Here is a 12,477-nt window from a genome sequence, read left to right as displayed (position 1 = left end):
TCATGGATTGCCTTATATCCAAGCTGAATTCTTTGGGCTCTATGGTAACACAACATAATACAGGAGCAAGAATATTCTGTCTGCTTCAAATATAGAAGTAAGTATATTTTAAATGGTTACCCATTTTCCAAGCAGAGCTCTTCTTTCTTCAAATACCTACAATAAAAAAAACAGAATAATTTCATAATTCATGGTCTAAAATACCCATTACAAGAAAGACATCATTAAAGTACTATCAATAAATAAGTAGTCTTTTCATTATGTCCACTGAGTATAAAGGGATTTATTTAATTCCTGAGGAGGTATTTATTTTTAATTTGGGCAAGGTATCTTTTCTCTCAGTTCCTACATGTGGAATAATTCATCTTAAAGAAGTAATCATTTTTTAATCCTCACCCTAGGATATGTTTATTGATTTTAGAGAGAGAGAGAGAAAGGCAGAGAGAGAGAAACGTTGATGTGAGAGAGCAACATTGATTGGTTGCCTCCCCTATGAGCCCCGACCGGGGGCTGAACCTGCAACCCAATGGTGCAGAGGACAAGGCTCCAACCAACTGAGCCACCCTGCCAGGGCAGAAGTAATAATGTTTTCAAGGCAAGAAATAAGAAAAGAATGAAATTCTAAAGTGAAATCAATTTTAGAATTTGAAAGGAGGTGGAAAAACTGACAAAGAAAAAACAGGAAATGGAGATCCTCCCTCCAAATATTTCAGTATTAATAGTTTTAGAACTTGTGAATTTATGAATGAGCAGCTCTTTCTTTTTAATGGATATGTTTTTTTAAAGGTTTTATTTATTTACTCTTAGAGAGAGGGGGAGACAGGGAGAAAGATAGGGAGAGAAACATCGATGTGTGGTTGCTCCTCATGTGGCCCCCACTGAGGGACCTGGCCCGCAACCCAGGCAGGTGCCCTGACTGGGAATTGAACCAGCAACCCTTTGGTTCACAGCCTGTGCTCAGTCCACTGAGCTACACCAGCCAGGGCTGAGCAGCTGTTTTTATATTTCAGTACATACACATATCAGTGGCTATACATATACTTACATGTTTGTAGGATCAGAAATGTTTGTATGTGTACCTTTGGACTTACAACTCAGCCTTTATCTGTATAGGTTTGTTATTTACTATTTAGAACAGAATGTCTTATTCATCTTTCCATCTCCAGTGTAGAGTGTTGTACACAGTATGTCACAGGTATTCGTGTTTGCTGGATTAAATGAATGTGGCACTGAATGTGACAATGATAATCTTTATGGATATACTGGTACACATGAGTTATTGACCCATTGGTCCTGAGGTGTTTTTCTGAGCATGAGTCATAGGTGTATTTGAATGAGTGAGGAAGGGAAAACTAATGTGAGAATGTTTGGCAGGGGAGGGAACTATGGAGAGAGGAAGCAAGAGAAAGTAATGAGCAGATGTAAATGTCTCTCACTCCCACACATGCAACCTGTCAGCTTTCACAATTGGAATCATGTTGATGGTTGCCAGATGGGAGGGGGGTTGGGGGGACGGGTAAAAAAGATGAAAGGATTGTTGCAGAATAGTTATAGGAATGTAAAGCACAGCAGAGGGAACATAGTCAACAGTGTTCTAATAACTATGTGTGGGGTCAGATGGGTACAAGATTTATCAGGACGATCACTTAGTAATGTCTAATCACTGGGGTGTACATCTAAAACTAATATAACATCACATGTCAACTGTAAATAAAAATAAAAAATGATTGAAATTTTTTAAAAAATTGGAACCCCTTCCTCCTAGCACTCCCTAAATTCTCTAGCACTGAAAAATGTTCCTACTTGAAGAGAAACTCAGGCCTATTTTTTCCCTTTTTGTGGAGAAGGATGAGGAGCTGGCTTTGTGCTTGTAACAGATCGTGCTTTCCTTCCGTTTTTAGACTCTCAAACCCTAGTTTCAAAGGGCATACAAAACGGGGATTGAGATAATTGGTTCAACGCCAAACTTAAAACGAGCGAAATGTCAGTTTTGCTTTTGGCCAGGAATCTCATCCATCACAGGTAGACACTCTTTGTACACTGAAGAAGAAAAAGAACGCCCTTCTCTCCTCCCCACTAATTAGCTGCCACCTGAGCTACCAGGACCCTAAATAACAGCAACAGATAAATTCAGAATTTTTAGATAAAAATAGAAGAGAACCTAAAGAACAGAAGATTCAAAAATTTGGATTCGAGTATTTTCTGAATTCTTCTCCTTTACCTAACCGAAGCCAATCAGTCACCTGCCACCCAAACCGAGTTGTCCGCACCACCACTTTCCCGATGCCCAGTCACCTAGCTCCTCCCAACTCGTACTCCACTTAGAGTGCGTGTTGCATTTGGCCTCCGGAGGGTTCGCTGTGGCTCTCTAGTTGTTCCCATTCATTTTATCTTCCCATGCAGATTACAACCACTTCCTCTACTTCCTCCACCGGTTCTGTGACAGGAGCCCCCAAAATACCTGCTGATTCAATAACAACAACAACAAAGCTTCAAAGGTCATAGAATCTTAGCACTCAGAGAAATCCTAAAGATCTTTTTGCTCAATTTCCTTGTTTTAGAGAGGTTAACCAGAGGCCCAAAGGGGTTACATTTATAGCTTTTAAGAAAGCACTGGTTCCAGACTGTTCAGTTCAACTCACTTGGTTCCTCACTAGAAACAGGGCCTTCCCCATCCTGACCTCCAGCCCAGCGGGCTTTGGCTTTACAGTGGGAGAAGAAAAGGGTAGACCCCAAGAGCACAATCTCCTTTCAAAAGGAGGATGGGACAACCATGATGGTGGCCAAGGACAACACGGAGCATTGGAAACAAAGGGGCACTGACTTGAAGGGGCGAGGAGAATCAGCAAGAAGTAGCAGGAGAGGAGTAGGGTGGGAGGTGGGGAGTGTTAGTCAAGCTAAAACAACCGTTTTTAGAGGGCCAACCACCAAGTCTAAGCAGAGTCCGAATAATAATGGAATAAATATTGCTACAAGAGTCACTTAAAATAGAGTCAGAAGATTATTAAGGAAGTGGGGCCTATGAACATGTGGGGCCTATGAACATCTTGCGCCTCAAGTCTCAGAGGTGCATTAAGTTGCAAGCCTGTTGCTAAATTTAGCTCAAGGCTGAGCCACAAACACCTAGAGTAACTGCTACATGGACACATATGGACTTTACTTACTTCCTAGTAGTTCCTGTCTTCCTCATTTGTATACTGGCACTAATCAGTCCTTGTTAACCTAGCTAGCACTCCTTCATTTGCATGAAAGAATTACATTTTGTGGGTTTTGTCTTCATAAATCCTGCCTTTCCTTGCTCTCTCCAGAGTGCAGTTTGGGCTGCTACCTGAATCTGTCTCTGTCGGATTGCAATCCCTTTGCTCAAATGAATGCTTTTTGTTCAGGAATGTTATTCAGGCTAAAACAATAGTCTTTAAAGGACCAGTGATCAAGTCTAAGCAGGGTCCAAGCACATCTGGTTCTTTATCACAAGGCATCTAGACCCAAGTAGAAGCTGACAGGAGTGAAGGGGGAGGGGAAACACCAAATGAGCTCAGATCTGGTTCTGATTCTATCTTTGATGAGAAATACAATTTGGGACAAATTATTTAATTGTCAGGTCCTCAGTTAGAGTCTTCTATGGTTTGGAGCAAGTCTTCATTTCAAAGATTTGCAATCATGTTCTTCGCCATAAAGAGTTGGAAAACAAAATATCGATTCAAAATGGAAATATAAAAATGGATCTTCTTTCCTTGCAGAATGTTTATAACACTGTTTATTCAGGGTGTGCTGTTAAATCAAAATCCTACGTTGTCATTTCAGTCTATCGACACTGCAGTTACATATTTCACTAAGCCACATTATTACAATTTAGGAGTAAGACAGAGGCTCCTAAATGATGATTGATTGATGGTAACAAAATGCTCCTTCTCAGTACACCCTTTTAACATGTACTGTACTACATCTGTGAACCATACTTGAAAAAAAATGTTGGTTACTTTCAATTCAGACACTAGATGGTCAAAACATTCCTCCTCTCAAAATTCACAATACTTGAATTATTTTGAAATTCATGATATTTACCTAATGCTAATGATGCTGGGTTTTTTTTTAGGCATCTGAATTTCAATTCAATCTTTCTGCTTAAAGCCTGCAATGATGTTAAAAATCCTGTGACTCTTATTTTAGTCTGGAATAGTTAAATATTTCACGTTTTACTACAAAATAGAAGAAAATTAAAACAAAAACAAAAAAAGCAGGACATCAAAATTACACTGATCGGTGGTGACAAAGCCCTGTTTTAGAAGTGTGGAAAACCCCTTGAAATTATTGTCTGGACACATTCAGACCAGCTGTATCCTCGGCACCTGTTGTTAGTCCCTTTCACTCAGCCAGAATGTTAGATGTGAAAGGGGCCTTCAGAGTCATATGATCCAACCTACTCACTTCATGAAGGAATGTAGTAAAAGACTAGAGAAGGTAGGTGACCTCCTCCAGTCACTTAGGAAATTACTGTAACAGCTGATTTAGAAACAGAATGTTCAATTCCCAAAGTTATTCTTTGTTTACTTGTATTTATATTTATTTTTTAAATTGTTTTAAAATTTGAAATCTTAATGCCCTGTGAAAAGTAAAAAGAATGAAAGCTCTCTTCTAACAGGCCCACTTCTCCCAGTGCCGCTCAACTCTGAGTGAAACCACCATTGGGAGTTTGGTATTTGCATACACGAACTCTATATGCATGTCTATTTACATTTATATACAAGTGAAGATTTTTAAAAATAATGCTACTCCAAACTAGAACCTAACTAAACCAAAAAAAATTTTTTTTGGAATAAAATGGGAGGTCTGAACAACAAAATAAATATTATCTCAGAAATTATTCAATTTGACAAAAGCTAATCAAGAACCAAGATTAAGACAATGCAACACTTGCTGTAACACACTGCTCAGAACCCCTGGTGGGACTAAAGGACTTATTTATTCCCCCACCTGCTGTGAGACCTGGCCGGCAGCCATGAGCTTGGGAGATCTGCCTTGTCCAGGACTTTCAGGGTGGCTACCCGGCCAGTGGAGGCCTTATTGAGAGTGCATCACAGCCCAGCTTCTTCCTCTGCCCCAAACCTCCGCCCCTCCCCTCCGCTTCCTTCCCTGCCCCCTCCTCTGCTCCCTGCCCCTCCCAGTGCTGGTCCCCAGCGCCTCCCCAGTGAACACCCTACATGCCTATCTCAGGGGCTGCTTCTCTAGCGACCCAATCTACAACAAACAGGCCATCAGGCAATTAAGACCTTTTTTCCTCCACAGTTCCTGAATTACTTAAGACTTCTAATTTTCTAAAGAAAACTTCTGAAAAGCAAGGCATCCAATGAATATGTATTTCAATTTGAGTCACTTTTGCACTCGTATGTAAAATCTTCACCATTCATTCCATAGGAAAACAGATTTCAAAACTAAACACTAAAGTTCTGGGTGTGTGGGAGGCGAGCAGAGAAGTCGTTATATAAACTGTTGGAGAGCTAAGAACACTGCAAACAGGTGATGAACAAATAATTGTCGAGATGAATAAAAAAGACTTTCAATAGACCCATGTTGTTCAGGGCTAGATGAACGCTGGGCGCACTCGCTCTCTCTTTCTTTCTCTCTCTCTCTTCCCCCCTTTCCTTTTTTTCTCCTGGTCCTTCCTTTTCTATTTCTTATTTTTCTTTTCCTTCCTTTATCATTTCCCTTTTCAGTCTCCCCCTCCCTTTTATTTCTCATTATTCTGGTCACTATCCTGGCTCCTCTGTCTCACTCCCCAAACTGCTCATGTTACCCATCAGAGGAATAGAAATAGGAAAGTACTAAGTAGGAGGGGTCAGGATTGGTGCTCCAGCTTTGCCAGATTGATGAACGTATCTGTTAGGTTCAGAGAGCAAAGGGCCAAATCCAGGCCAAGGAAGGAGGGCTGTAGGGACAAGAAGCTGAGAGTCAGTGGAGGGAGGTCCCAGGATGACTCCATGTCTCGTGTTTCAGCACTGGAGGCAGAGAAAAAAAGACAATCTCAACTCAACACATTAGAGTTGAGTAGGAAGGCCAGCCAAAAGTGATGAGAACAAGGAAAAGCAAGCAGGAGGAGGTTTCCCAGAAAATATGATATTTGAATTGACTCTTCTAGGAGGTGATGAGAAGAGCACGTGCAAAGGTGTGGAGGTGTGAGGGAGATGGTTCATCTGCAGTCCACTTAGTTGTCCTGGATATAGGATGACAGGCAGCAGTGTTGGAAGCAGGGGTTGGAACTGGGAGGTTCCTCAATGCTGTGCACAGGAGTCTGGAATTTACTCTTCGGAGTAGGGCCTACTATTGGTTTTACATAATAGAATTAGATTAGTATTTTAGAAATATCATTATGAACCAAAACAGGGGATAGATTAGTAGAGATAAAGGCAGCAAAACCTGTTGGGGGTTACTGAAATGCACCAGGCAAAGGGTGATGAGGGTGTGAACTGAGAATGTGGAGCTGGAGAAATGGAGAAAAGGAGCCCAGAGGAAGGCTCCTAGAACTTGAAAATGAATTGGATATGGAGGTGAGGGGGTGCTGGCTGACACTGCTCCCTGGGCCTCTCACACTCTGAAAGCTCTTGGAATACCAAGAATGCAAGGCCCTGACCACCATTTCTCCAAGTTTTGTTTGCAGTAAGGCAACCTTGAGCAACGAGGTACTATTTCCCCTTGGGATGAAGAGCAGGCTTGTTTATTATTCACTATGGAAGCAGTGGATTCTCTGGGCTCATGTTCCTCCACTGTGGCACAAACCCATGGTTTGCACAGTATTTATCTGGGCCCCCTGCATCACTCCTGGTGGACAGGCAGGCAAGGAGAACCAACACAAACATGATGCTCGTACGGTTTGCTGCACTGTGAACAATGAAGTTCTTTGTCTCTGATCCAAGAATCTCGTGTCTTTTACTGTGAGACTATAGTATCTTTTGTGCCATAAGTAACAGGCTAAGTTATTAACTTGTAATTTGGGGGAAACCAAATTCCAGACCCAACAGAGAGAAGGAAGTCATCTGGTTTAAGTGACTTAGTGGGAAGTGGAACTTGGTGCTTCACCAGAGGAAGGAACTAGTGTGTAGGAGCAAGATAATGAGGTCGTTTTTTTTTTTGGTTTTTTTTTTTTCCAAATCCTCACCTGAGGATATGTTTACTGATTTTAGAGAGAGAGAGAGAGGAAGGCAGGAAATACTGATGTGAGAGACAAACACCAATTGGTTGCCCCCTGTGTGCTCCCCAACCAGGAAATCAAATCCCCAACCAAGGTACTCGTTTGTGCCCGGACTGCGAATCGAACCCTCAACCTTTTGGTGTACAGGGCAGTGCTCTGGCCAGGGCAGAGATTGGTTTTATTGATGTTGATTTTACTGCCAAGTAGATGTGGTCCTTTTATAGGCACAGTTGACCCTTGAACAACGTGAGGTTTAGGGATGCTGACCCCCACATAGTCGAAATTCCATGTATTAGTGGACCCCCACAGTTCAGACGCCTGTGGGTCAGGAGTCAACCGGACTGATAACAGGAGCACACAGACCAGTTAGTAAATTCTGATCCTACCTGCAAAAGGAACAGAAATCTCCAGAGGCTGGCCAGTCTCATGCCCCAGCATGGTATTCAGCTCCCCACCCTTGCAATCCTTTGTTGGTGAATTTGACTAGTGCCTCCCCAGAATGCAGGTTGGAAATAAATTCTTAGGAGTACCTGAGTCACGTGAATAATGGGATGTGGTTTATTTATTTTATTGAGTTGGTTAAATGTGCAGCATTATCTAGTAACTGCAAAAGTAGCAAGAAAACCTGTTTTGGGGGGAACTTCTTGTAAACCACCTGCTCCTCTCTCATTCCTGGCGGTTCCAGCAGAGACCCAGTGACAGAAGAAAAAAAAATATTTAGAGCGAGAGAGAGGAGCCGTGAGTGGAGGAAAGAACAAATCTAAGACATTTTCATCGCAGGTAGGGACTCGGCTTACTGCCAACCTTGCCCACATAGCAAGGACTCAAAAATGTTTGAAAAAAAAAATCCTTCATTTTTTCTTCCATTACACAATCCTAAACAACTGCTGTTCATGTTTTGATCACCAAACTTTTAATACCTTTTCTTCCCTTTAAGGCATGGATGCAACTGATAAAATAGCTCTGGTCACTCACCTGGTCATTCAAAAGCTGGTGGTTTAAGGGTGTCCAGGTACTCATCTTTGTCTGCATTTTGGGACCATCCATGCTTTTTGGAGGTGCAAATGCCATCATGAGTAACTGGGTATTCTTCTGTGAGAAGAATTATACCTAGCAGAAGAAATGAATCATATAATCTTCAGAATACTGAATACATTAATACCACACAATCTTTTAGTATGTTGAGAGAAGGGATTGAGGGGAAGAACGTTTACTGGAAGCACTTTATTTGTATGCTCAATTAAAGTTCCTAACAATCTGGTGAGATGGTGGATTTTAGGTCATTATATAGATACAGAAGATGAAGCTCAGTTAAGCTACACACTCTGCCCCAAATTATACAGCCAGTAAGTGGTGGCACTGGAAATTAGACCCAGGTTTGTTTAACACTATTTTTGTTAGACCATGGAGGGAAATCCAGAATCACTTCTAGTTAATAACATACCATATTGGCTAGAAATAAGAGGTAATTCAATTTATAAAGTCATAGTGCAATATAAAACACTCCACCCTTGTCCCTCGTGACTTTCTTTCCCCTCTCTTAACTTTCTGACATCTAACTAACAAAGGTTCTACCTTGGTACCATATTTAAAAAGTAGAATGACATAATATAAAATACCACACCTTAGGAGACGGACAGATTTGGGTTTACTGAGGGAAATATGCTGTTTTTAAATGGTCAGTATACGTCTGCCTTCATTTTATTAAAGCACTATAATTTCCATGAGGAGTTACTTTTCTCTCATTGTCTAGATTTGCTGGGTTGGTTAATCAAGATGGCCTTCCCTTTCCTGGCCAAGAGGTGGTCACGAAACGGAGGTAGGTCAGCCGGACGGATGCTGGCTTATCCTTACTTTACAGCTGGGGTGGTCCTTCAAAGTAGCATTGCTGCTCTGTTAAGTTGTTCCTGCGGCCTCATCCCTCAGAAATTTCTTGTCTTTTCTTGTCCATTTTGTGAGCCCCCTGATATCCTTGCAATAAATTTCCTCTTTTGGTTACATTATCAAGACTCCAGTGTTTACAACCAAAATTTTTTTTTACCTCATGTAGGTTTGAGCTTATCATTCACAGGTGCCTCAATATCTGTCCTTGAGGCCATGACAAATATTTTAAGGTGGAAAACACTTAAAGCAGGTTGATGGTGGTTTCAATGCACATCCTCGGTGTTTCTGCCGTCCTTCCTCTCTAAAGCTGGGTTCATACTGAAAGGCAGTGGTGATGACTGAGGGGACCAGGCCTTGCCTGCCTGATCTATGGGCTCCAAAAATTACTCTTCAGCAACAAATATTGGACAGTTAAAAATAAAAAAAAAATCATTCGTTTATGATTGACATGGGATTCCCCCAAACACTAGATCTGAAATCTTCTAGGCTCTCACTTGACATATAATAGTATGTCTCAGGTTTCAATTACAGCTGAAGATAAAGCCAATATTTGAAAACCTCAGTGGCATCATTAGACAATGCCTTCTTGCATCAGACAATACCTGCTGCCATCAGACCACTGGAATAAAGGGACTCAGATCAGCCGTCACATTCTTCTCAGCCCCCTAACAGCTAATTATCTAAGTCACACTTATTTAGCTAAGTTGCAAAAGGCATAAGAAATAATTTCATTGCAGTATTATTAATTGGCAGCCATGAAAGTACATGTGGGCAAGCAAATTATAAATACAAAGCATGGTCACTGAGTCTAGATCTGCCCAGTTAAAAACTTCTTATTTCTCTTTTTGTTATTTATTTATGTCTGACCTTTTTTCTTATTAAACTCATTGTTTTAATTTTTTCCAAGGGCCAAATAACTCTTTGAGAATGTGATGAAAGCTATGAATCTTCTCACTAGAAAAATGCACATGAACATAAAATTTTGCTTACCACAGGTTAAAAACTCCTGCTATAAGCGGAGAAACTCTTTCTCTTCCCACTTTGTGCAGGAAACAAGCCAAGCGAAATTTTTGAATTAGGACAAAGGAATTTTCCTAGGGCCTCCCCAAGGCCCTGCACTGGTTGCTTTATCATTTTTTCCCTGGGTCCTCAGAGCTAGAAATTATTTGAACTAGGCTTTCTTTAAATCAACTTGAGGAAAATTGGTATTCAGGAGATGGGTCAGGCTAGGAGAAACAGCCCTCTTGGTAGAATAGTCCTGCTGAAGCATGAAGGTGGGGGTGCCCTACCTCGTCTTTTGTCATTATCCTCTTACAGTTTTCCCCTCCTCCCTTCACACCAGAAGACAGGCAGTGTGCGTGTCGGCATGCACACACATGTTCACAGCACGGGCCACTCAGGGCTACTGCACAGACAGGCACTTTCATGTAACATACACAGAAATAACTGCCCCCATTCCATCAACAAGACGATGCAAGCTGTCTTCCCTTCCTTTCACATATAAAACTTGGTGCTGCTTTTTCTGTGACCTCTTTCCTCCTAATGGCCGTTCCTGAATGTTTATCTTTTATTTTAATGTTTCTTTGGACAAAAAGGAAGAAAGAGGGCCTATGGCCTTAGCCCAAAATGTGTGTTTCTAGTTCCATGTTCCATTTCCATGCTGACAGCAAGGATGGGTTTTCTGGAGAAGTTCCAGTGGCCACACATCTCTAATTCCATGTCCAAGCCATTCTTCACACTGTCACCATTATCCAGCTTTGCTTAGGACCTGTTAGGCCTGTGTTGGGGATATAAAGGTAAGAGTTTCTGCTTTACAGAAATGGTAGGCACAAAACAAACAGGGGGAGAGATTAAGAATAGTACAGGAAATGGAGACACCAAAGAACTTATATGGACAACACATGGACATGAACTAAAGGGGGAATGCTAGTGGGAGTGGGCTGTAGGGTGGAGGGGAATAAAGGGGAGAAAAAAAATGGGACAACTGTAATAGCATAATCAATAAACTATACTTTTTAAAAAAGGGTTTCTGCTTTAATGGAGCTTATAGTTTACTGCTAGAGAGTTTTCTTTGTTGACAAATAAAAGTTATACATGTTTAAAGTATACAGGTGGTGTTTTGATATGTGTATACATCGTGAAATGAACAAACTATTCAATATCCATCATCTCCTATAGTTACTATTTGTGTGTGGGTGAACACTTGAGATCTACTCCCTTAGCAAATGTCAGTATGTGTTATATTATTATTATTAATATAGTCACCATGCTGTAGTGCATTAAGTCCCCAGAACTTATTCATCTTATAACTGAAAGTTTGTACCCTTTTATTAATGTATTCTCTCCCCACTCCTCATCTCTGGTAACCACCATTCTACCTACGAGGTTTTTGTCTTGTTTTGTTTTAAGACCAGTTGGTTGATCATGTCCCTGTGAAATTCAAAACCCCTTAGAGAGGCTCTCTAATGGCTACAGAATATCCACACTCTTTAGCATGCAGGTCTAGGTCCATTATGAATTTATCTCCATCCACCTTCTGAGCCTCATCTGTCTCTCTCTCTCTTCATGTACTATCTACCCAGACACACTGAACTGAAGATCCCTCAGAGAAATCAATACAAAACACTGATGCTTCTTTGCTTACGTAATTTTCTGAGACTGCTCACCTGACTCTTAATCTCATACCACATAATAGATGCTTGATAAATATTTGTTAAATCAATGGAACAAATGAATGAAACAGTGGAGAGGACAGTTTAAGGATTAAAACCAGTGGAAATGTAGGATGAAACTCAGAACATCAGGAATTGCGCACTGAGAATATACTTAAGATTATTAGATTTTTATTTGGAGTTTACAGAGCAGAATAGTATTGAGTTTCTCTGCTGACACACAACTCACTCATTGTACACTGCAGCATCATTAGAGAAGGGAACCTCAGATAATTATCAGGAAAGTATCAGGCATTAGGGTATGGTTAGATTTAAATACTGGTCCATCTTATAGTAAACTAGTTAGAAAGCAAAAACTGCAATACAATAAGAAGACCTAGTGTTTGATAGGCATATAAATATTCGTTGGTTGTTAATGTTGTATGAAGCATCTGCAGTTGAAACGGAGCAAAATGTAATTCCCCTGCAGCACTGACAAGGCTTGCGAGTGGCCCAGGAGGATGACAGTGGAGCTCTCAAAAGAGAGTCTCCATCTTTTTCATGCACTACCCACTGCCTCACCTCTTTCAGCTCGACTCCCTCTTCAAGCCTCAAACGCTGGTGTTGCCATAGCTGCTTTTTCTTTGATTTTGCCCAGCCCCCACCCTCTAGCTTCCTGTAGTCCAATCACCACCTATAAATCCTTTTGCTGGCATCCGGGGTCTCTCAGGCAACAGTGTGTGGTCTCTTGATTGG

General features: G+C 41.1%; 1 protein-coding gene across 5 annotated transcripts in view; it reads right to left on the bottom strand.

Annotated features, from left to right (window-relative positions):
- FBXO16 (F-box protein 16) overlaps window positions 1–12,477 on the bottom strand; it is a 46,726-nt gene extending 34,249 nt beyond the window's left edge. The window contains exons 1-3 of one of the 5 annotated variants that reach the window (XM_036032034.1): window positions 12,304–12,469; window positions 8,162–8,296; window positions 121–156 (exon numbers count right to left, since the gene is read on the bottom strand). In XM_036032034.1, coding sequence (XP_035887927.1) covers window positions 121–156; window positions 8,162–8,260 — 135 coding nt within the window. In that variant the 5' untranslated portion in view covers window positions 8,261–8,296; window positions 12,304–12,469. Of the gene's footprint in view, window positions 1–120; window positions 157–8,161; window positions 8,297–12,303 lie in introns of all 5 variants that reach the window. The other 4 variants (XM_036032036.1, XM_036032037.1, XM_036032035.1 and 1 more) reach the window with 4 other exon arrangements.

The sequence above is a fragment of the Phyllostomus discolor genome, chromosome 8 (genome assembly GCF_004126475.2).
Source record: "Phyllostomus discolor isolate MPI-MPIP mPhyDis1 chromosome 8, mPhyDis1.pri.v3, whole genome shotgun sequence".
Taxonomy (NCBI): Eukaryota; Metazoa; Chordata; class Mammalia; order Chiroptera; family Phyllostomidae; genus Phyllostomus; species Phyllostomus discolor.
This window is presented reverse-complemented; position numbering and strand designations above follow the sequence as displayed.